The sequence below is a fragment of the Pygoscelis adeliae genome, unplaced genomic scaffold (genome assembly GCF_000699105.1).
Source record: "Pygoscelis adeliae isolate BGI_AS28 unplaced genomic scaffold, ASM69910v1 Scaffold171, whole genome shotgun sequence".
In the NCBI taxonomy this organism is placed as follows: Eukaryota; Metazoa; Chordata; class Aves; order Sphenisciformes; family Spheniscidae; genus Pygoscelis; species Pygoscelis adeliae.
Window position 1 is genome coordinate 8,474,722 of NW_008824186.1, and position 21,417 is coordinate 8,496,138.

Consider the following 21,417-nt stretch of genomic DNA (forward strand, 5'->3'; position numbering starts at 1 on the left):
AAGGAAAACTCCATCACAGCCTGTAAAGCAAAAACGTATGTTTGAAAAAATCAGATGTGTAGCCATTTCTTCTCATTTACATGCTAGGAGAAGGGGACCTGCAATAACCTTATGGCATGAGCAGTTTAAAGTTGTTTAAAGCAATCACAGAAGGCAAATTGATTCTCTGCACTCACCCCAGTGCTGCAGAGCTAAGAACTAGCAGCAGGAAAAGGATAGGAAACAAACACGCACACAAAATGAACCAAACTTGCAACCTCCACACCCCTTCCCCCAGCAAACTCACTTTGCATCCCTGAGGGAAGGGGGCAAAAGGGGGGGAAAGAAGTTTAACTGCTGACTGTTTGCAGTATCGCTTTTTGTTTGCTTTGCCACGACAGGGTTCTCTTATCTCAATGTCAGACCGGACCTCTTCACTGAAGACGTGCTGAAGGTCTGTTCACAGTCTACCTGGTCCTGGCAGGCAACGCGGTGCCAAATGTAAAAGTAGGTCAAAATTTCTCACAATGAGCCTTCTTGGCAGCGTTACTTTGATCCTGAAGGTGTTGTAAATACTTAGCAACAGAACGTCTATAGGGTACAGCTACCAGTGACAAATAAGGGCGACATTACGTTGTAAGCCTGTTCAGAGGTCTGAGCTCAAGCAAGAGGAAGAGGCATTTCTTCATAGATGCTTTGAGTACAGTTTACAGCTCTACATGAGGCTGAACAGTCCCTGCTATCTAAAATCCTTAAAGTCCATTTCTGTCCCATCTCAAACTGAAACTAAACAGCGTCCATTTCAGAGACGAGTTTTCAGAATATTACTACTTCCATATTATGGTAATAAAATGAGTAATTTTAAAATCAATAGCTCATTACTTAAATAGGCACACACTACTTTGTCTTTGGGCTGTGTAAGTCCAAGATTCATTGCGTACAAAGGTAAATGCAAAATACATACTACCAAGTGCAGAATATTTCTGCATGAAGTAGAATCTTAAATATAAAAACTTCAGGCCAAAAAAAAAAAAGTCAGTCTAAAATCACTTTTGCTTTATCCAAACACTAAATATTAGAAAACATACTCGTTCATCGGTTTGTGTAGCTCCTCTAACACTTTAAGGGTCAGGAATTTTGCAGAGCTGTTAAAATTTCCATCATTTTATAGACTTACCAATGGAGAAAGGGAAATAAAGAGATTTACCCATGGACAGACACCTGAGATTTGAACTCAGCACTGTTATGTTCATTATAACAACCATCATGTGTGTGGACTTTTCAAGACAGCAAGAATTTCTACTTTGCTAACAGCCCATTAAGACAAGACTTGAGGAAGGAAGTAGAATTTTGAAGTCCTTCATAAAGACCTTTATGAAGAAAATAAAGGTTGAAGCACAGGTTCCTGATGGAGGCAAAACCATGAAACCTAGCTTCCATTTCACAACTAGAATAACTACACCCTATCTTAAAGCATGACGTACTCCAAAAGTTAAAATACTAAATTACAGAGATGGAAACTATCAGGACCATAGAATAAGTTTAGGCAAGTTTGTATCTCATGTACCATTGCTGATTTCAATCTGAAAACCAGCACGTAGAGTACACCCCACTGGAAATGATCATCGTTATCTGAAAACAAAAATGGCTATTTGGTATATTGACAATCTCTCCCTAAGGCAGAGTAAAACTGACTTTAAATAGGAATTATTTTCATTATTCTCTCCAGTCGTGCATCCCCTAGAAACATAATCTAGGTCTAACCTTTTCAGCTTTAACAAACTGGACTACAGCCTCCCAAGGCAGAAAAGTTATCTAACGGATCAGACATGAGATTCAAAGAACCAGAGTTACAACCAAATGAGTAGCCTTCTCAAGCCCACAAACCCTTCAGTCAGATGGCTTGCTCCATCCTTGAGAAGTTATTCTCTCCAAGTTCTTTCAGTTGGCCAAGTAAATCCAAATCTCTTCACCAGACCTTTTCTATGTCCTCTCCTCAGTACTCTTGCAATTTCAATCTTTTTGAAAGATCTACTGAATTCATAGCTAGCTACATGTTAGAAGGATCAAATCACAGCCCAACAATAAAGGAAATGCCTTTTTTATACTTTGCCAGACACAATAAAACAGTATCTAAACCATTCCATAAATATATGTACAATGTCTGAAAGCAGTCGCATTAATTCCTTTCAGGCTAGAAGAGTCAATTTATGGTGGTTACGTTCAAGCCCATAGAAGGGCATTCTGGAGATCTATTCAAGAGGAGGTCTTTACTGCATGTTCCAACAGTCAACCCCTGATGAAAGCACATAAAGAATGTTCTCTCCAAATATTTCCCTTTTTTGGGAAGTTACCCGTCCTGATACCATATAAAATGGGAACGATGTCTACAGCAATTCTTATTGTAATATATAACAAACTTCCAGTGGAAAAGCTTTTGATGTCATTGCTGGAAGGGGTCAACCTTACTATTTATAGTCATCTACTGTAATGACTCCAGGAAAATTGGCTAATCCTAGTAATTAAAGCCTTCAAGATTAATGAAGCCTCTGTATGTGATTGCTCAAGTTTCCCAGGCATTGATCATCTGGCTGTAGGTCTTACAGAAGAGCTTTCACAGCTCTTTGGTAACAAGCGGAACAGCAATCACTTGTTCAAGATGTATTAGTTACACCAGTGAGCGTGGTTCTTTGCACAGCGAATAGGAAAATACACAGACAGGTCCCTATCTAACCCACTTACAACCCAAGCAGAAACAGCAAGATGTAGTCAACCGTGTATTCAAACTCATAGTAACTTCTCTGTAACACGTTGCCGTCACATGCAGAGATTCCCTCACACGATGACATCTTTCACTGCATTGCAATGCAATTTGTCTTAAGAATGGGCTTGTTTGGTAAATATATGATATAGCTTTGAACAATAACAGGTTATTATGCTAACAAATAATTCACAACCCAGTGCTACTGCCTTTGATAGAATCTTTTCGTAGTTTCTTATGATAACTTCTTAAATAACCAAAACAATTTCCAGCTATTTTGGTGAAACATGTTTTACCATTTTTCAGAAGGTGTGTTTGTTTTCTACATTTTGCTTTTTTCAACTACTTTTTCCCACCTTCTAGCAATGCCTTCTGTAAGTACATCATACTCTTACAGGAGATATTCAGTAAAAATACAGTTACATATTTTGTCAAAAACACATGCACAGGGCTTACTCTGTACAACTGATCAATCCTGCCAGTATAATTTCAGTCATATAAGATGAGTCTAAATGATTTTCCTTAAGAATGTACGTTTATCTGGAAGTTTATAGCAAGATGTGTTTGGGAGGAGGGCAGTATGAAAATATTTTCAAATAGATTGTTGATAAGTACCTCAACATTATACTCAAGGAACACACAACCTGTCATTAGAACAGAAATACTGGAGAACAGTTAACTTTAAGTTGATAAACTCCTTATTAGGTAGCTGAAGATAGAAGTCCAAGGAGTATAATGATGGTACAATAATTAAAATATGACAGAGAAGGGATGAACAGAATCACATAGAAGAACAGAAAACACAGGGTCATCCTTTCTGCTCTTCAACATCCAAGGCCAAGAGATTCTCACTATCGGGTATCTAAGTAAAAACATTGTTTCCTTTCTTTGCAGTGTTTGACTTTCCCCTTTCTTCTCCTTACCCAAAAAAACATCAAAATTGTTTGTAGGAACTCACAGATGTAATTGTTTCTTGTTTCTTCAGATAGGGTATTGGGGCACAGGCCTACATTTTCTTCCATGGAGCTACTGTACATAAAGTGGAGTTAGACTGAAGTTGAGCTGTTTCCCAAAACAATTGTTTCATTACCATGATCCAGAATTCTCACACCAGTACAACATTTACTGTTAAAACTGAATTAGATGAATTAGAGGTCCTATTTGGAGGCAACAAAGCTGCCCATCCATAAAAGCTAATACAATTCTCAAAACACCCTTTAGTGTTTTCAAAACAGTTACACTGGAGAATAAGCATTATTTCATCAGGCATTCACAATGACAGCGACTCCAAGTCATTTTGCTATTTCACCAAAAAACAATTACAAAATCAGGGCTGCACATGGACATGCAGCGTGGAGTAGAATGCTTAGTACTACCTATGGATTCCAGCTTCACAGGTGCTCTCAAGGAAATTGCGGCATACGACAGTATCTTTACTAGTGCTTCCAACAGTTGCTTGTGTATCAACGCCTAACTGGCACAGCTGGCACTCAAGCGAAAAAACAGCAGGAAAAAAAGACCACCACCACCACCACCCTTGCACTATTGTTCTCTCTGGCTTTATCTGTGGCAAATAACTTCAAAGTGCAGTAGAAAGGACACATCCTCAGCCAAATTTACATTTCCTCCATAGCTGAATGGCTAACTTGGCATAGTCAGGTCTTCCTCAGCTGGCTACACTCAGGCCAAGTAAAGGAATGGGAAAAGAAGAGAGGATGCTTCAGCAATACTCCTATATACTTCCTATATCCATATACTTGTCTTTCAGATCTCCTCTATCAGTGCTGTTTCTAGAGTTCAGTAAACATCGCATAGAGATCTACGACCACAAGAAAAGCAAGGCTGCATATTTTCCATTGAAACTCATTTGTTGATGAAAGAGGTATACGCCAAACTGTTACGTGCCGTAAAAGACATTTAGATATTCCCTAATTCCTATATCGCACAGGTCTATATTGCATTGTGAGGAAGTTACAGACTACAGTAAAACCTGACAGGGCATGTAACTTCTTCCACTTAAAAAGGTGTTTCATTCGCACTTTTCAACAAGTGATCAGGCCGTCTCTATTGGATTTTGAATACTTGATACCCTTGATAAAAAATGAACAGTTCTTCACTAAGTTACCAGAAAAATTAAAATATCAGTCACAAAGCAATTTGATAAGAATTGGGAAATCAGAAAGATTGTGCTACTTTTTCCAGCCTTGTGATTCACAGAGTTGCCCAAACGATCAGCCATGATTATAAAGAAGCAACCTATGTTAAAGAAAGTAACAGTGCTATATACTTCAATGAATTTATGCTATAAACATTACGAAGAGATACAGGTTTTAAAAGAGAAACATTAAATTTTATGACACAAGTGCAAAGAAGCTACATAATTTCTTTATGTAGAACCAAGGAGAAACTTCCTCTCGCTATCTCTGGGTATCAGTCCACATTCTTTTAATTGCACTTTAATTTCTTTTAATTTTAATCACACTTAATATCATATTCTTTGGTGTGTAGGAGAAGGGAGCAGGTAATCTGAAGTAATACCGGAGTCAATTGATTTGGCTAGTACTACTTTTGGTTTTTTCCCTGTTCTCACCTGAAGTTGCTGAAACTGTAACCACTAAAGTAACATACTGATATAGCAAAACAGGAAGTCAGACAACTGCCTGGAAATATAAATCATCCAGTAAAAGCCTGATTTTATATTATACAGAAATCTTAGAATAGGATATGAAGCAAAAAAAAAAGTCAGTGGTAAGGTTATGATCCTATATATGTACACACACATACTATATATGGGATACATATGTACCCATATGTATGGATACATGGATATCCATATATGAATACATATACACACTATATATATACACGCAATACAATGAGTATATATAGTCTTTTTTAAGAGAAATGTTATTATTCTCTTGCATCTGCACTGGTAGGGAGAAAACAAAAAAGCATGGTGGGGTGAGGAGAGCGGTAAAGTGAGATTAAAAAAAATAAAACCTTCATTCCTCTATCTTAATTAATTTCATTTGTATTTAAAAAAAAATAGTCAATTCAAGTACCACACATGATAAAGTAAAAACTAAACATGAAACATTCAGGCAGGTGTCCTTCTAGTATAGAACATGAGGGTTTTATAAGGCAGAGGCCTTCAAACTATTTCATACAGATGTTCCATCAATCACATTAGTATTTTGGGCTACAGCACACTCCACTTATACCTGATACTTAGTAGCAATTTTCAGTTGTAATTGTCAAACATTTGAGCAATTTAAGCCTGCACTATGAAAATATTAATATTCATTGCTCATACTATGAGCCTTGAGCAAATAGACTGTACAAACACATACATATGTTTATGTAACTAGAATATTTATCCACCTTACTTTTTAGGTTTGTATTTTTCTAGCCCAAACCAGCTGCAGTTCCAGCCCCTGCTATTGCCACCAAACCACACAGAAATAGGAATTTGCTCCCTAAGCATCTTAACATTTAAAGTATTTACACAAAAGGAATAGTAATAATAATAGCTATTAATAACAACACTGCTTTTCTATATAGGTTTTTTTAATCAATAATTCTCCAGATGTTTTTTGCTAAAGGTGGTCAGTATTATCACAGACAACCCCAGCAACAAGGAAAAGAACACGTTCAAGGTTAGCAAATAGGACAAATAACAAAGGTAGAACCAGGGAAGTAAACCCAGATCTAAGATAATGGTATGAGTCAACAAAAACATAACCATATATAATAATAAAGATTTTCTTCAGCTGATGCAGCATTGGAACTAGTTCATAAAGCTTGCTAATCAATCTCTGTGCTTATCTCAGAGTTGGCATACATCAGACTGGACTTTGAATTTTTTCCTTCCCTTTTTAGAGAGCGCCACTGGAACATATGCACAACCATGCTGGGTTGAACATGTGTCAGTTCTTGGAGCCCGACATCCTGTCTCTGCCAAAGGCCAACAGCAGAGAGGGGTGTAAGAGATGGACAAGCACATTTGGTGCTTCCCCAGAGTACTCCAACAGCCCCCAACCAAGCTGCACTACTTGCTCCTTGTCTTGCTGAAAAACATGGTACACTGTATTCCCTTCTTCTTGCACAGTTTTGTCATCATGCTTTGGCACGTGCACATTCCATGGTAATACAGGGGATTATACACGCCTTCCTCAGGATCTCTTGATTTGTGTTTCTATAATACACTTTAGTCACACTGTTAGTAAAAAAAAAAAAAAAAAAAAAAAAAAAAGTGTTTCTTCAGCACTTTTAAAATGTGTTACAAGCCCTTTAAGGTAGCAGTTTGACATTGCAGGTCTTTACAACTATTATTAAACTCACTATACATTTCAGTATCGTAACTTGATTTGCTCACTCAGCCATTCCGAGAGTCTAAACATACTAAAGGCTAAACATAAATAAATTATGAAATAGAGGAAAGGGACTGGTGATAACCATGAGTTTCAAACTAGTTTTAAGGGAATCCCTCAGGGTTTCCATCACACCCTGTTTGCTATGATGAGCAGGAGGAATTATCGTCCTCCTGTCCTGCATTCCTTGGAAACTGAATACAGCTCTAACCACAAGAAGTCTGAGTAACCCTGACTGCCCATTTCAGCTTTGCAGATGTAAGTATTTCACTTAAAAATCTACATTGTACAGAAGTGTACAGTGCTTTAATCATCAGTGTTAAAATTCCTGTATAATTTTATGACACTTTAGTATAAGGCATGTTACCAGTAAGTTTCAAGTTCTGTCTCAAAACAAAGGAGGTATTAACAAAGGCATAGAGGAAAGTTTTTTCTGAAAGCGTTTTCCCACTTTTTTCTTCTCCAAGAGCTTTAAAAACACAGTATAGAGGGAGAAACTTTGATTTTCTAGGATTTTACTGAAAAGAAATTAAGAGGTCGCTTCAACTGGAGTTTAATTTGCACATATCCCTTTAAAAATCCTGACTAATTACCATATTGTTTTACAATCTCATTAACGTCAAAAAAGAGGTGGCATCTCTGCCTTTTTTCTGAAACATATTCTCCCCTCTCTCCACTTCTCTAATTACACTAAGCCCTTGAGTTATTTTAAGCTTACTCCAAATTTTGTTTACTTATCTGCAAAACACCTTGAGAAATGTCCATCTTAACAGCTTTCCTAACAGTATCATAATTTTCAGTAATTTTGTCAAAGCATGGACAGTTCAGCCCACAATTTTGGTAGCAGTGAAAAATTACTGACTTTACAGATATCAGCTGATGAAGAGAGATAACTCTGCTTTATTTAAATTGGCAGTTACTTTTCTTAATTAAGTGAATGTTGAACTGGAATCTCTCCTTATTGCCCCCTTTCCTTTGACGTTCAGCTATAGCTCGCTGGTTGCACTGACGTGTAATTTCTGGAAATATGAAGCTTTTATTTTGTGAGTACTGGAGACAGGGTAAAAAATTTTGGTTTATCATTTCAACTCTATTGAGGACTAACTTAAGATGCACAGAGTTTAATTTTAAGTGTATTTCAGAATTTATGACATTTGAAGTGTTTACAGCAGAGGTATAAACCACCTCTGCTACAGCTACAACTGTTCTACAAATCTGCCAGTGCTACACTGTCAGTCTTTGGAAATGCTAGTTTAAAGCGTCACACAATCTACTCAGTATCAGCCCTAGTTTTCAATTGTAGCATTGAACTCTTAATTCTGAGACCTGTTACCTGTGCCCAACATGCTTTTTTTAATTTAAAATTGGAGAAATTAGAAGACACATGGGTAACAGTCTTTTTTTCTAAATATGCAGTTACCGCTATTTCCTAGTGCACGTAATTTAACTTAACATTCACTATTCTTCTGTTCAGAATTTTGCCATGAAATCAGTTTTAGTGAAATGCTTATCCATTAAAGCAGATCTTTTGTTGATATATTTTAGTCTAAATTAAGCCTTCGTTAGACATTATTTCTCCAGAATATGGGATGAAATTTTATGTCAGAGAGAGCGGGCACCCCCAGCAATATCACCAGCTATTCAATTGGTATATCTGCCAACCATTCAAACCTAGCATCCCCACCTGCATGCCACAACCTCTAGGACAGAGCTAGCATCTGTCTCTTGGCTCAGCGAAAGAATAGTAGTTTCAAAAGACTTGGATAAAGAATCGGTCTATCCCCAGGCTCTTGGCATTCATCAGCAATACAAGGTATGGGTTTAAGTCAAAGCAGTCTAACACACATGGGACTCAAGCCCAGAACTTCTTTATTCCAGGTGAACACCCTGACACCAGCTATTGCTTGCTCTTTAGCAGGTCCCTCTTTGTACGGTTTGACCCCATCCAATTGATAAAGAAATACAACTATACAGCACATCTATTTGTCCCGAGACAAAACAAGACATCCTCCTCCCATCAACCTTACGTTTTGCACAGGGGAGGTGACCAGCTTTACTCAGAGCATGAAAGTCAACCCCTTTCTGACTTCTCGATAGTTTCTTCTTTTAAGAGGAAAAAAAGATATATGTTGCCTGCCAGTCACCCTTAGAATTTGCCTTGTAGATCGAATTCTGCAAATGCAATAAATATTTGTGAAAATCTGGCTGGAAAGAGGAAAAAAAAAAATTGTTTAAATCATCGCTCCCACTGGAGGAAAGCCCACAGTGCGAGCTCAACAGTTATTTGTTCCTTTTGGCCTGCCAAAACTTAAAAATGCATCACTTACAATCAGAGGCACCATATGTCAGCTTTTGCTCATCTAGTGATTAGGTGAGAAGAAGGCGGCCAAAGGTGCAGTGGGGCAGGGAATGAAAGGTCACACAGAGGAAGCTAAGTCATCCCAGTGGAGGCTAGGAGACAGGAATGTAAAACACTAATTGTTAGAACCTTAATCATTCTCCTTTCCCCCGAAAAACAAACTTTTTAATCTCCTGTGTTCCTCTGGTCTACCCTTGCATCTAATTATGTGGCTCCTGTTTCTAACTAACCTGGTATCACACCCTCACGATCTTTTCTTGCTGTCCTCACCTTCTGTCATTTCCACTCCTTTTTCCTTTTTTTTGTTTGTTTTCTCTATTCTGATTTAGAAAACTTTATTCCTCCTCATGCACAGGACACAGGCTGCTGCTTTCAGTTCTGATATTTAAACACATCCTGTCCTCCAGCACCCGGTCGGAGGAGTTACAGAGAAAATACTGCTGAGCTTGAGAGTATCAGTTGCGGTGCGGGAAATGGCACATCCACCAAATCATGGCCCTTGCAGTCAGGACCTTCTGTACCCGTAGTTACACAGTTAGGTTTTCACTGGCACTAGAGGTGGGCCCTTAAAGTTCTTCAGAAAGAGCATTTTAATTTTAAATTTGGGAAGAGCTATATAGTTTTTCTTTTTCAACTTTGGTCTCGGAAACTGTTGGTCTTTCTTTGCTAACACTTTACCACTAAAACTTTAGGCAAATATCTAGCTCAGAAAATGTCTGACAGATTTTAATCATTAGTTACAAAACCATTAGTTGCTAAAAGCAAGATCTTACTGAAGTGCTTTAAACAAACTTCACTATTAAGGCAGCAAACAACTTAAAAATGCACTTACAAGTTCATGGAAACTCTTACCACTCACCATATAGTTTTGTATCTTCCTGTAATTGTATTAGACTTTAATATTGCATTTTTATGCTATTATACTACAGATTTCAATGAAGAGATACTACAGTTCAGGTACGTATACACACGCGCCCTTTTTACCTCCTGTTTTAGCAATTACTTTAAGTATTTTCTGTAGTCACCAACATAAAAAGCTCAGTCCTGGCAGCACACAACAGCAGGGGAGGCAAAGTGTGAAGTTGTTTATTAGCAAGTAAGATCATTTTCATTAGAAATTAAATAACTGTAAATGAAAACTTCACATTTTACATCTCCACCTGTTCCACAAAATCTACAATGCCTTAATTATTGCTTAAACATATATATAATTTTCCAAATTGTATTGAATTATATTCTTCAAGTTAATGAGGCAGAAGGTATTAAAAATGAGCTACCCTTGTCTTCCTGCCTCACACTTTAAGAGCAGTTCAGCGCTATCAGACTATTATATTCACAGAAAATGAATTAATTCAGAACCAGCATCAGGCAAGCCCAACAAAATATCTTTAGAAATAAAGTCACAATACACGCACACACAATATTTTACATACTTTGTTTTCTATAACTTGGTTGGTGCTGATTGTTCTCTATGCCTAAAAGAACCAGCAGTATCACATACGCGGAGATCTTAAATCATTAAAATCTGAACGAGCATTCAGATGTAACCACATCACTATATCATGTGGTTCTATCTATGTACATTATATATACATTACAACTATGAGCATACTCAGATATTTTTGCTACTATCTCCCAGACAAAAACTGAGCTACGTATGTAGTAGTAGTTAAACTACTACTGTTTTTACTTCTTTCCACCAGAGAAAAGGAAACCAAGAATTATGTTTAAAACCTATGCCTGCAGCTCAGAAGAACTGTAAAATCACTTTCAACTTATTATGAATGTATCAATCCCAGAATAAAGTAACAGAAAGCATTAATTTATTTTTAAGAAAGAACAGTATCCATTTTAATATCCTTACTCCAGTTCCTGCCAGAGATCAACTGAACAGCACAAACTTCACAGAAGACATTAGTACAGTGGAACTGGGGCCATCCAACAGAAAGCCAAAAAAGTCAGTTATGTCAATGCAGAAGGACCTATTCTCTACGTAACGATACCCCTCTCAGTCCCTCACTGTTCTGCAGGCCTAGGGAGAACCAACACGACAATGTGGCAAGCAGGATATAAAAAATAACAAGGGCTCCTATACATTCCTTCAATTTTTGCAAAGAACCATTTGCCAGGATTTAACAGATCGCTGCTGATGGCTGCACAGAAGCAAGCAGCAGTCAGCAAGTATGTACGCTGGATCCACCGCAAGACGGAAGCAGGACCACTGCTAAGCCATAACCAGGAAAAGGTCCCTTAGCTCCCTGTTACGTACCTCATGACTTGCAAGGACCAGAACTCTTCAAAAGGTTTCCATCCATTTTAAATATATATTTAAAGTGATGAATAATTGCATTTTTCCAGAAGGAAGATGATATATTTATGTAAAATATCCACATGAAACCAGATACCAAACGAGATTAAAGTATTTCTGCATCAAATTGAGAGCTTCCACTAAAAAAAAGTGTAATTACTGTGTAACATACCTAATGCTTAAACTATTAAGACAGCACCATTTACACCACAACTTTGGGAGAAAGACTGAGGTATTCAACAGGTAGGTTCTGCAGGTTAAAAAATAAATAAATAAAAAGCACTATGCAGTATGCTGAATTACAGGGGTAGACAGCTTCAGCTGTGCCAAAGAGTCTCTCTGAGCTGTCTAGGATTAAAGCTTATACTGCGCTATCCAACAGTGCAGATGACAACATCAACAGAGAATTGCTGGGATATACAGCCAAGAAGAATCTCTCATTTTTGTTACATGTTTGTATGTAAATTGGCTTTTGAGGAGCTGCTTCTGTCAGCTCCTATGCTCAGGAGATATGGATGCTGCCACCTGACTCCAAGTAGGGGCATCAGGGTTAACGAATTAAGCTTTTAATTAAGCTTTCTTACACATACCTCCCAGACTACACAATCCAATTTTCCTCTTTCTTGTCATCCAGAAAAATAGTACTAAAACCAGAAGGCAAATAATTTGGTCCCATTATTAACTTCGTAGCAACAAGCCTTTGAAAAAGGTTATTTATTATCACCTCCTCTCCTGTGAGCTTCTTAATACTGCTGTAGCCACAGGATGTCAAGAAAAGGCACCAAGAAAACTTCTCCCATGCAGTGATTAGTACCAGTTAAAGTGGTTAGGAAAAAAAAACCAAGATGTGAAAGTCGATTGTACTGTGAAGAAAGGGAAGACAGAAAAGGCAGGAAACCTTACAGTTCTACCGCATACTTCATAATTGCATTGAAGCCGGCATTCAGTTATGCTATTGACTTCTGCTATTTCACTGTTCTGTTGGGGGTGGGAGGGAGATGATGCAATTAATGCAGTAGTAAAAGTTTCCACTGTTGTGTACTAAAGCTTCCGAATCCGTGAAGGCAACTGGATTATGTTTTCCACCAAATCAAGTTTATAATCTTTGCATAGTACCCAAATTGCTCATATTATTTATGTCTCCGGAGTATGAAAACTAAGTTACCACTTTATCACCAGTCACATCACATTTAAAAAGGTGTTAACATTTTACAGTTGAAATTAAACAACTAATTCATTTCACATATTTTAATTTGATAACTTAATTTTGTCTTCTCTCCGATTTTCCTGACTGAACAATTCACTGTCCTATCTTGAGAGAATTAATTAATTCCCTCACTTCAGTTAAAAAGCAGATAAAATTTTCTAAAGGTTTACCTTATTTTTAATTTTTAAAAAAATAAAGAATTTTTTTTTAATTCCAACATCCATGCTATGCCTTAGCAATAATTTCTGTTATTAAACTGGAATTCGACCTTGATGAAAGAGGACTCCATGAAATAACTGATTTAAGACCTACAAATTATTTTGTTTGAATTAAAGGTAGTCCTGAACTTTAACTAGACTTCTAAAGAATATTTATAATACTTTGGAAGCTTTTGCTTTGCTGATCACAATATTGCCCATCCAGCCTAGACAAGACAGACCCAAACAAACATTTTTCCTAACAAACTCAATGGGATCCGCTCCAGCTCTCAAAACCAACATCCCACGGTTGTCTTGACCACTGCTGCCCACAGATACAGGGAAGACACAAAACTCCAGAGACACGTCAAAGCAGTCTTACATTACCTCCTCGCAACTTTGTTGGTGTATTTGCTCTTTAGGTCATGGGTTAATGGTTTTAAACTAAAAGAAGGTATATGCAGACTAGATCTAAGGAAGAAATGTTTTACGCTGAGGGTGGTGAAGCACTGGCCCAGGTTGCCCAGAGAGGTGGTGGATGCCCCATCCCTGGAAACATTCCAGGTCAGGTTGGACGGGGCTCTGAGCAACCTGATCTAGTTGAAGATGTCCCTGCTCATTGCAGGGGGGTTGGACTAGACGACCTCCAAAGGTCCCTTCCAACCCAAACTATTCTGTGATTCTATGATTTTTCCATGCCTGCTTTCTGTTCCTCTCTGTGGCTGTAAGTCAAGCAAGCACAGCCTCAGGCCAGGGCATTTCCTGGGATCTGACACCATTTGTGCTGCCTGCTTGCTCCATCTGGGGAGGCAGAAGGAAACTTTGCCCGTCCCACTTGCCACCTCAGCCTCCAGAGCTGCAGCCCAAGACAAATGTATTTACATGTATTTACTCCTGTATGTCCAATAAGAGCTCCTGCTAGCGTAAGAAACTTTACCCTCTCTCACATGTATGCCATTGTTAAAAAGCCTATTCCCTTCAACATTTGTCCTCTGCATCAGATTAAAGGAAAACAATTGGAAGTAATTAGTTCTTAAAAGGTTTTAATAAAATAGTAAAGGAATCCATGTAAAGGAACGTCAGCAGTAGCAGCACATGACAGCTGCAAGAGACAACATTATTTTTGCATAACAGAATTAATGTATCCCGTCAGCATTTAAAGCAGATAATACATTAGATCTGGTAGTTTCAAATATTATATTTGTATGATATTTAATGACTATTTGTACTGGCAAGCAAATCTCACTCCCTTTCTACGTATTAGTAAGCACACTACCCATTTTCCTGAAGTATTAATGTATGGTTAACTGATCTCTTATGCAAAGCTGAAATAGGATTTAATGAACCTCCATTACTCAAGCAGCAGATTCTCCTAAAGATGAAAAATGCCGTGTACAATATATTTTCCTGCATGTGAATAAGTCCATTAATATACATTTATGAACAGAGTGTTTCTACTCAGCAATTTTTACCCTTTGGGAGAGGGAAGGAAAAAGAGAATGGAGCAGACACTTCCCCTCACTCCCCCACATCATCTCCATAAACGAACTGGATCGGTTTTGTTAATACTTTGGTTTCAAAGCTCTTCTTAGAACGTAGGCACAATTGCCTTCTGACAAATGTTTATTAAAACTTAGCTGCAAGCAGTTAAATCTATTTTGCTATATTCCTGCCTTACTTTGATAGGAATTGATAACAGAAAGCAAAGCAGTACAAATTTGGAAATATCGAGAACTGCTGTTAGTTTGACATCTTGTTTGCCTCTTTTAACAATTCCCCTCCCTGAAAAAGCCCATGCTAAGAATTAAATCCGTACGTACTAACAAGACATAGTAATCTCCAGTCAGATTCTTAAATGCAAATTCTTTTTCTTTACCAGCAATACATAAGCACCAGTAAAATTACCATTTAGATGTACAAAAAGCTGATTTGCAGCCTCAGTCAAGTATCTGAAACGCAACTTTGTGTGCTAATGCAGTTTTAGGACAGCAAAACTCTGTTTTGTGTATCAGAACAGCGTTTTGCTGTATGTCATGTTTGTAAAGCATGAAAAGGGAAGTTTACCTTTCATCATGGTATATGTTTTCTGTAAATATATCATTACCGTAAGTTATTATATGCACCTCAGAGAAACAAGTTTTTTTATTTTCCAGCAACTAACTAGGTTTGGAAACTTGGACACCAAAACCATTTTTTAAGTTTTCCTGGTATTATTTTACAAAAATTACAAAATTACCGTACTTTTCTCTACTTAAAAGCGTGTTAAGCAAGCCTATCTTTCCACTGGATTTCTTGGAATTTCCCATTAATTCTACCCTCTACTACCTGTCCTCAATTTCCACTTGTACTCCTGGACTGCCACTATTACTCTTCAAAATGGGTCCTCTGGGTTTCAAGTTCTCTGTGGAAATTATCCTTGAGTTTTCTCCAAAACTTTGCTTTACTCAGAAGCCACCAGGAGAACTCTGTTGCTTTCCCTCTTACTGCTCAGACAATTAATAGGTATCGATGCCAGAATCAGGAACAATTGCAGACATACTTCATACCTAATTTCTCAATAATAAGGCTGTACAAAACCTATCATTTTATCTGATAAACGCTCCTGCTCAGCTGTACTCCTGAATCAGGTAACGTAAATTTTTTGAGAGCTTTGCTGTTGCACTGCACAAGCTCAATACCTTAAGAGGAAAAAACCCCAAAACAATCCAAAAATAAACCAACAACCTCCCTCCCTTCCCCCCTGAACATCTCACACACTTTCCGTGACTTCCCAAAAGCAGAGAGTATAATCCATTCGTCCCTAACAGCTCACTGGTTGAAAGACATACTTGAGCACCACTGAGATGAGGTTCAAGCCCTTGGTCTGAATATGGCTTTTGGCCTCCTGCTTTCAAAATAACCTCTCTAAACAACAGAGTACTGCCTATTTTAGAAAGGCAGGTGACATTGTTCTCTCCCAAGAATGGATCTGAATTTTCTTGGGAAAAGGAAAACAAAAAATCCAAATGTTTTAGAATCAATAGCTCCCCCACCCCACCCCCCCCCCCCCCCCCAAAAAAAAAAAAGTTGATGATAGAAGTGACATTTTCAAATGAAACAATCTTTTGTTAGAAAGTAGGAGTAGGTTTCCAAGTGGGACTAATTGGTATCTCTGAGGCAACACACTGTGGCCACAGCTTCTAGTTTTACAGAAACAACCTTATCCATTAACATTGAAATACAGAGACAAGGCTATGAATTTTGTAGAATAATAATCACTCAAAGAATGTTGCAAAAAGCCAACTCTGCTCACTGAAAACGTAACCAGTAACCAGTGAGCTTGCTCTGCAGAACAGTTACGTGTTTCATAGTACAGGCTAACAGCTTCTCTTGACAACTTTATCATTATTAGACTTCCCAGTCAATCACATCGTTGTCCAACAGTGCAAAACTCTGGTAACTTGGCTGATCATGGCAGGGGAATACGCAAGATGTTGAAATGGGGTTTCTCTATTCCTAAGTCACAGCAGCAAGAGTTGATGCCCTACAGCACACCATATACAGCAACAGGAAGATCAGAGCCTCCAAGACAGGATGATTGTAGCCAACCCACAAGCCTGTGCTTCCTCCCACTGTGTCACCAGACCTTCCCTCTTCATCCAACATTGCAACGCTCTTTCAAATCACAACTCAAGGGACTGCAGATTTACATATTTTTCAAATATTTATAGGCTGTATGCAGTAGACAACCAGCAGGCCCCCCGCCTTTCAGAGAACACAGGAACACAGAAGGACATCTTGGGTATCCAAACTGTTTCAGCTGACTTGAATTCCATCCTCCCTCCCCCAATTGTTTAACTGACATAGAAACTATGCATGACCCTCAGAACAAGGATTGAGATCACATAATAAAACCAACAGTTACCACATTTTCTCTCTTTTTTTTTTTAATAGTGTGCTACATGAAACTCTGCCATCATTGCTCTACACATTTCAGAATTCTTCTCCTACAAAAAAGGTGTTTTTCTTGAAAACAAAAAAACAACCAAGCTGTAATTAGACAGTTAGGAGAAAAGTGTAATGATTCCAGTATGCCACCACAATTTTATCAAGAAGACACCAACAGCTAACTGAGGTTTTGTGCTTTAAAAATCATCCTTTCTACCAGAAGTTGGCTGTATGTCCAATGTATATGCACTTGGGAATAGAACCTGCTTAAAAATCATGAATACTCAGCAGAAACTGCAAATAAATAATCTAATTTCTAAATTCCTCATTTCTAACAGCCTAATTTCTACTTAGGATCTAAGATAGCATTCAGAACAATATATCACAAAATTTTATTTTGGCTTTCTTGTCAGCAAGTATGATTCTGTGAACAGATATAGAAGGTCTGATCTTGTGAAGTGTCCAACAACTTAAGTGGTCCTTGACTGTAGAAGCAGCCGGAACATACTGCTTCCGTGAAATACTGATCTCTATCGCCACTTATGAAAACAAAATAGTGATACTCATTACTTCATTACTCACTATTTTTGTAGACCCATCCCATATGAAAAAGTAAGCTGCGATAAAAACCAATTTAGATGTAGAATATCTCAAGAAGCTCTGTTTAATAATCTGCTTTCCTCTTCCCCTCAAAAGTCTAAACCAAAAGTAGCAATTAAATAAAACCCAGAAAGATTTTGTAAACAGATTGCGACCAAAAAAAAAATTTCTTACCTTGAAGCATCAAAGCTGTCATAGGATCCAACTGTGTAGTGTCTAAACAGTTTCTTTGTTCTATCTGTTCGTGTTTCTGCACAAAGAAAAGAGAACTTTTAATAATACTCCTGTATTTCTTAATCAAGTGCTGTGTTAATTTGCAACTTCAAAGCAGATTTTCTGCTATACATCAATAAAAGAAAACTTACAGTACTTCAGGGAATCACAGAATGGTTGAGGCTGGAAGGGACCTCTGGAGGTCATCTTGTCCAACCCCCCTGTTTAAGCAGGGCCACCTACAGCCATTTGCCCAGGACTGTGTCCAGACAGCTTTTGAATATCCCTAAGGAGGAAGACTCCACAACCTCTCTGGGCAACCCATTCCAGTGCTCAGTCACCCTCACAGTAAAAAAGTATTTCCTTATGTTCCCTTACAGTGAATTAACATGGTTTCAAGGCATTTTGAAAAAAATTTTGACTTTGGAGTTGAGACATTCTTTTATCATATCATACACATCAAGTGAATAAGGAGAACTTCTTGTAGACCATGTATCGTATCATTCACAGGTTTTAAAGTTCCACCTACATTCTCAGTGGCAAAACCTTTCAAGTCCAATCTCCGGTTCTTTCATAGCTTGGACTAAGAGGCAAAATACAAGAAGAAAGAAAGAAGAAAAACCAGCAACACGTTTCAGAAAGGTTGGACAAGTAGCCAAAAGAATGCAAAACAGTACTTTTTGTTTAAACACACGCACACAAAGCTAGAGCTATTTCTATAATTTTATTAGGCATATGGAGAATGGGGTAGAGGGAAAAGTAGCTGCCCACATTCATTGCCATCAATCAAATCTCACAGGAAATACTGCTATGGAACTTGTACTACCATTATGTAGCAAAAGCAAACAATCCAAACAACTGGGGGATATGGGGTGATGCAAAAAACAAAGAAAGCCCATGTTTGGGAAACATGAACAACGGAATAAGATACAACAATGTATCTACTAAAAAAGGCATTTAAAACCTTCAATACATAAAAATTTTTTATTTATGCCTTTTCTTAAGAAAAAAACATCCATCCCACTGAAGCAGTTCCCACAGGTAGTGGTTGCAGCATTAAATCAACCTCTAGGGTTATGAACGTTATGTTCACAAGCATTTCTACAATTCACCAACATTAACACTGGTTTCGTAGGGGTATAACAGTTAAAGTACTTAGTTTAGAACCGTATCTATAGAACGACAGACAACAGAGCTAAACACCTCTCTTCCGCTAGGATTGGAAAGATGCTCTCTCATTTATTGCTTTCAATGGGTACCTATAGGAGCATCAATAAATCAAGCAGGTGGGAAAGATGCAGAAGCTACGCCAGGATTTGGTCGCTTCCATTTTAAAAGAGCATAATCTAAAAGGCTTTCACTGAAAGGCTATCACTATATGTGTGTATGTGTGTGTGTATATATATATATTAAAAAATTACACTTCTAGGGAAGGACAAAAGGATTGTAAAGGAGGTAGGTAATTCATTGTCACATTCATCTTCAGAATGACAGGAAAACACAGAGAAGCTCACTTCCAAAGAGGCGTTCAAATAAAGTCAGACTTTAACAAAAAAGAGAGTAAGAAACCCTCTTTGGTAGCTTTATGTATTACAATAATTGTTGTTCAAATGTATCAATTTTCTGAGTCTTACTCAGCCTTTACCATGATAATATTTTAGTGTATTCATTTTTTCCTCAGATGAGAATCTTTAGTGCATCCCATTTTTACATGGCTTCTTCGTTCAAGAGAAGATACTTATGCAGAAACAGTAGTTTTTGAGACAGGAAAAAGTCTTGCCTAAATACAGCTTGGTCCTCAAATGCAATCGCATTAAGTTAGGCTAACAGACATTAAAAACCAAATTGAAAAGTTTCTGATTTAGCTTGTGACCATGAAATTCTCATCTGCATGGCTGAGGAATTTTTCATTGAAGGACAGCCTGACTCCATCCAAACAGATTTTATTAGTTCTCCAAGCTAGACATAGCCCTCAAGGTACACCGTCTCTATGCACAACTTTTAAGGATGTTAAAAATTACTGTGAGAGGTAGTGCATCAGATGACCAAGTGCTAGTCTGCAGAGAGAAAAAATACATCAGTGCAGGATGACAGGCTTTAAACATGGCCAAGGAGCACGTTGCAGAAGAAAGTACTGGGAGGCAGACTTTGGGAAGAAGGGTTGACAAAATGCATCTTTCCTTGCTTTAACCAGTACAGCTGACACGTAACTGGATCGTGCCCCCAGCTGGAGACAAAAATACAAATACATACATAGCACAGAGGAATTATGGCTGAAAATCTATGTGCAGGTTGCAGCTGGCTAAAAGAGTAAGCAAGTTATTTCTTCATAGCGGTGCACCAATTTGCAAGATACAAGAAAAGCAGTACTAAGAAAAAACAAAAATATATACATTTATATGAATTTTTGTGGAGACTAGCCAGCCTCCTTCCTACAGGATGGCCAAAGAGGGAGAAAATCCCTATTATCATACGAACCCTACCTGATAGTTTTGTATAGGCTTATTTTGTCCCTTTGTCATTCACCTACAACCTAGAGTTTCTGCTGAAGAGGCCCTACCTTTACCCCAGGTTCCAGCTCCTAGTGCCCTTACCCCCCTGCCTTTCTGGAACAGCCAAAAAGGACACGACTTGCTGCAGGAATCACCTAGCACCTACCTAGACACAACCAAAGCTCAGCCAGCCAGCACATTAGCTGCAGGGCTGGAGGACAACACGCTGCCTTTCACAGAATAAGAGCTGTAAGTGTGGAGAACGGCAATGGTACCCAAGGCTACATGACAGCTGCTCAAAGAGATTTGGCTTTGAAGTAGTTCATTGTATGCCTGTACCTCTTAATGTGCTGTAAGGGGTTCAGTGACTTTTATGGGTCATGCCTTTGTTGCTAAGTTTACAAGTTTAGCTTCAAAATCCAATGTCCTGCTGTGATGTGGAATGAAGCGACCTGCATGAATTGCAGTCTATCCCCCATCGAGCAACATTCTTTTTCACACTATCCCAAAAATCAGATTAATATCAAGAGACATAATCAGAAGAAACACAGAAAAACATAAACCTGGATTCCACTTACGAGTTTACCACTGGCCTGTTTTCAGAAGTCATTCATAAATAATTAAAAGAACAAAGCATGATGAAGAATATTTTGGAAATCTTAAAGCCACTGCTTGAGCCTTAAGGAGCCAGATGTTTCTTCTGCAGAAACTGTTTTCTATAGCATGATATTTCAGTGCTATTAACGAATACAAAGTGGGTGGGAGGAACGGAAAGGCGCAGTAAGACAGATAGCTTTGTTCAGCTACTTAGTATTGCAAAGCCAGCATTCTTCAGCTGCAGCTTGTATCTGCTCCCTGTCTCTCCCACCCCTCTACTTTCCCCCACTTCTTTGTGTGCAATCGTATTCACAGGGATTATTTGGGAAACCATTAGCCTTACAAATCCCTGAACTCAAGGCTAAGTGGTATGTTTCCCAGGTTGCTCTGTAAGTTCTTTAATTACC

General features: G+C 38.1%; 1 protein-coding gene across 1 annotated transcript in view; it reads right to left on the reverse strand.

Moving 5' to 3' along the window:
- The window catches only part of SHANK2 (SH3 and multiple ankyrin repeat domains 2), a 319,337-nt gene that overhangs the window by 144,869 nt on the left and 153,051 nt on the right, over positions 1-21,417 (reverse strand). Inside the window, exon 13 of the mRNA XM_009334543.1 lies at positions 17,883-17,958. Within this exon, the coding sequence (XP_009332818.1) occupies positions 17,883-17,958 (76 nt within the window). The remainder of the gene's footprint in view (positions 1-17,882; positions 17,959-21,417) is intronic.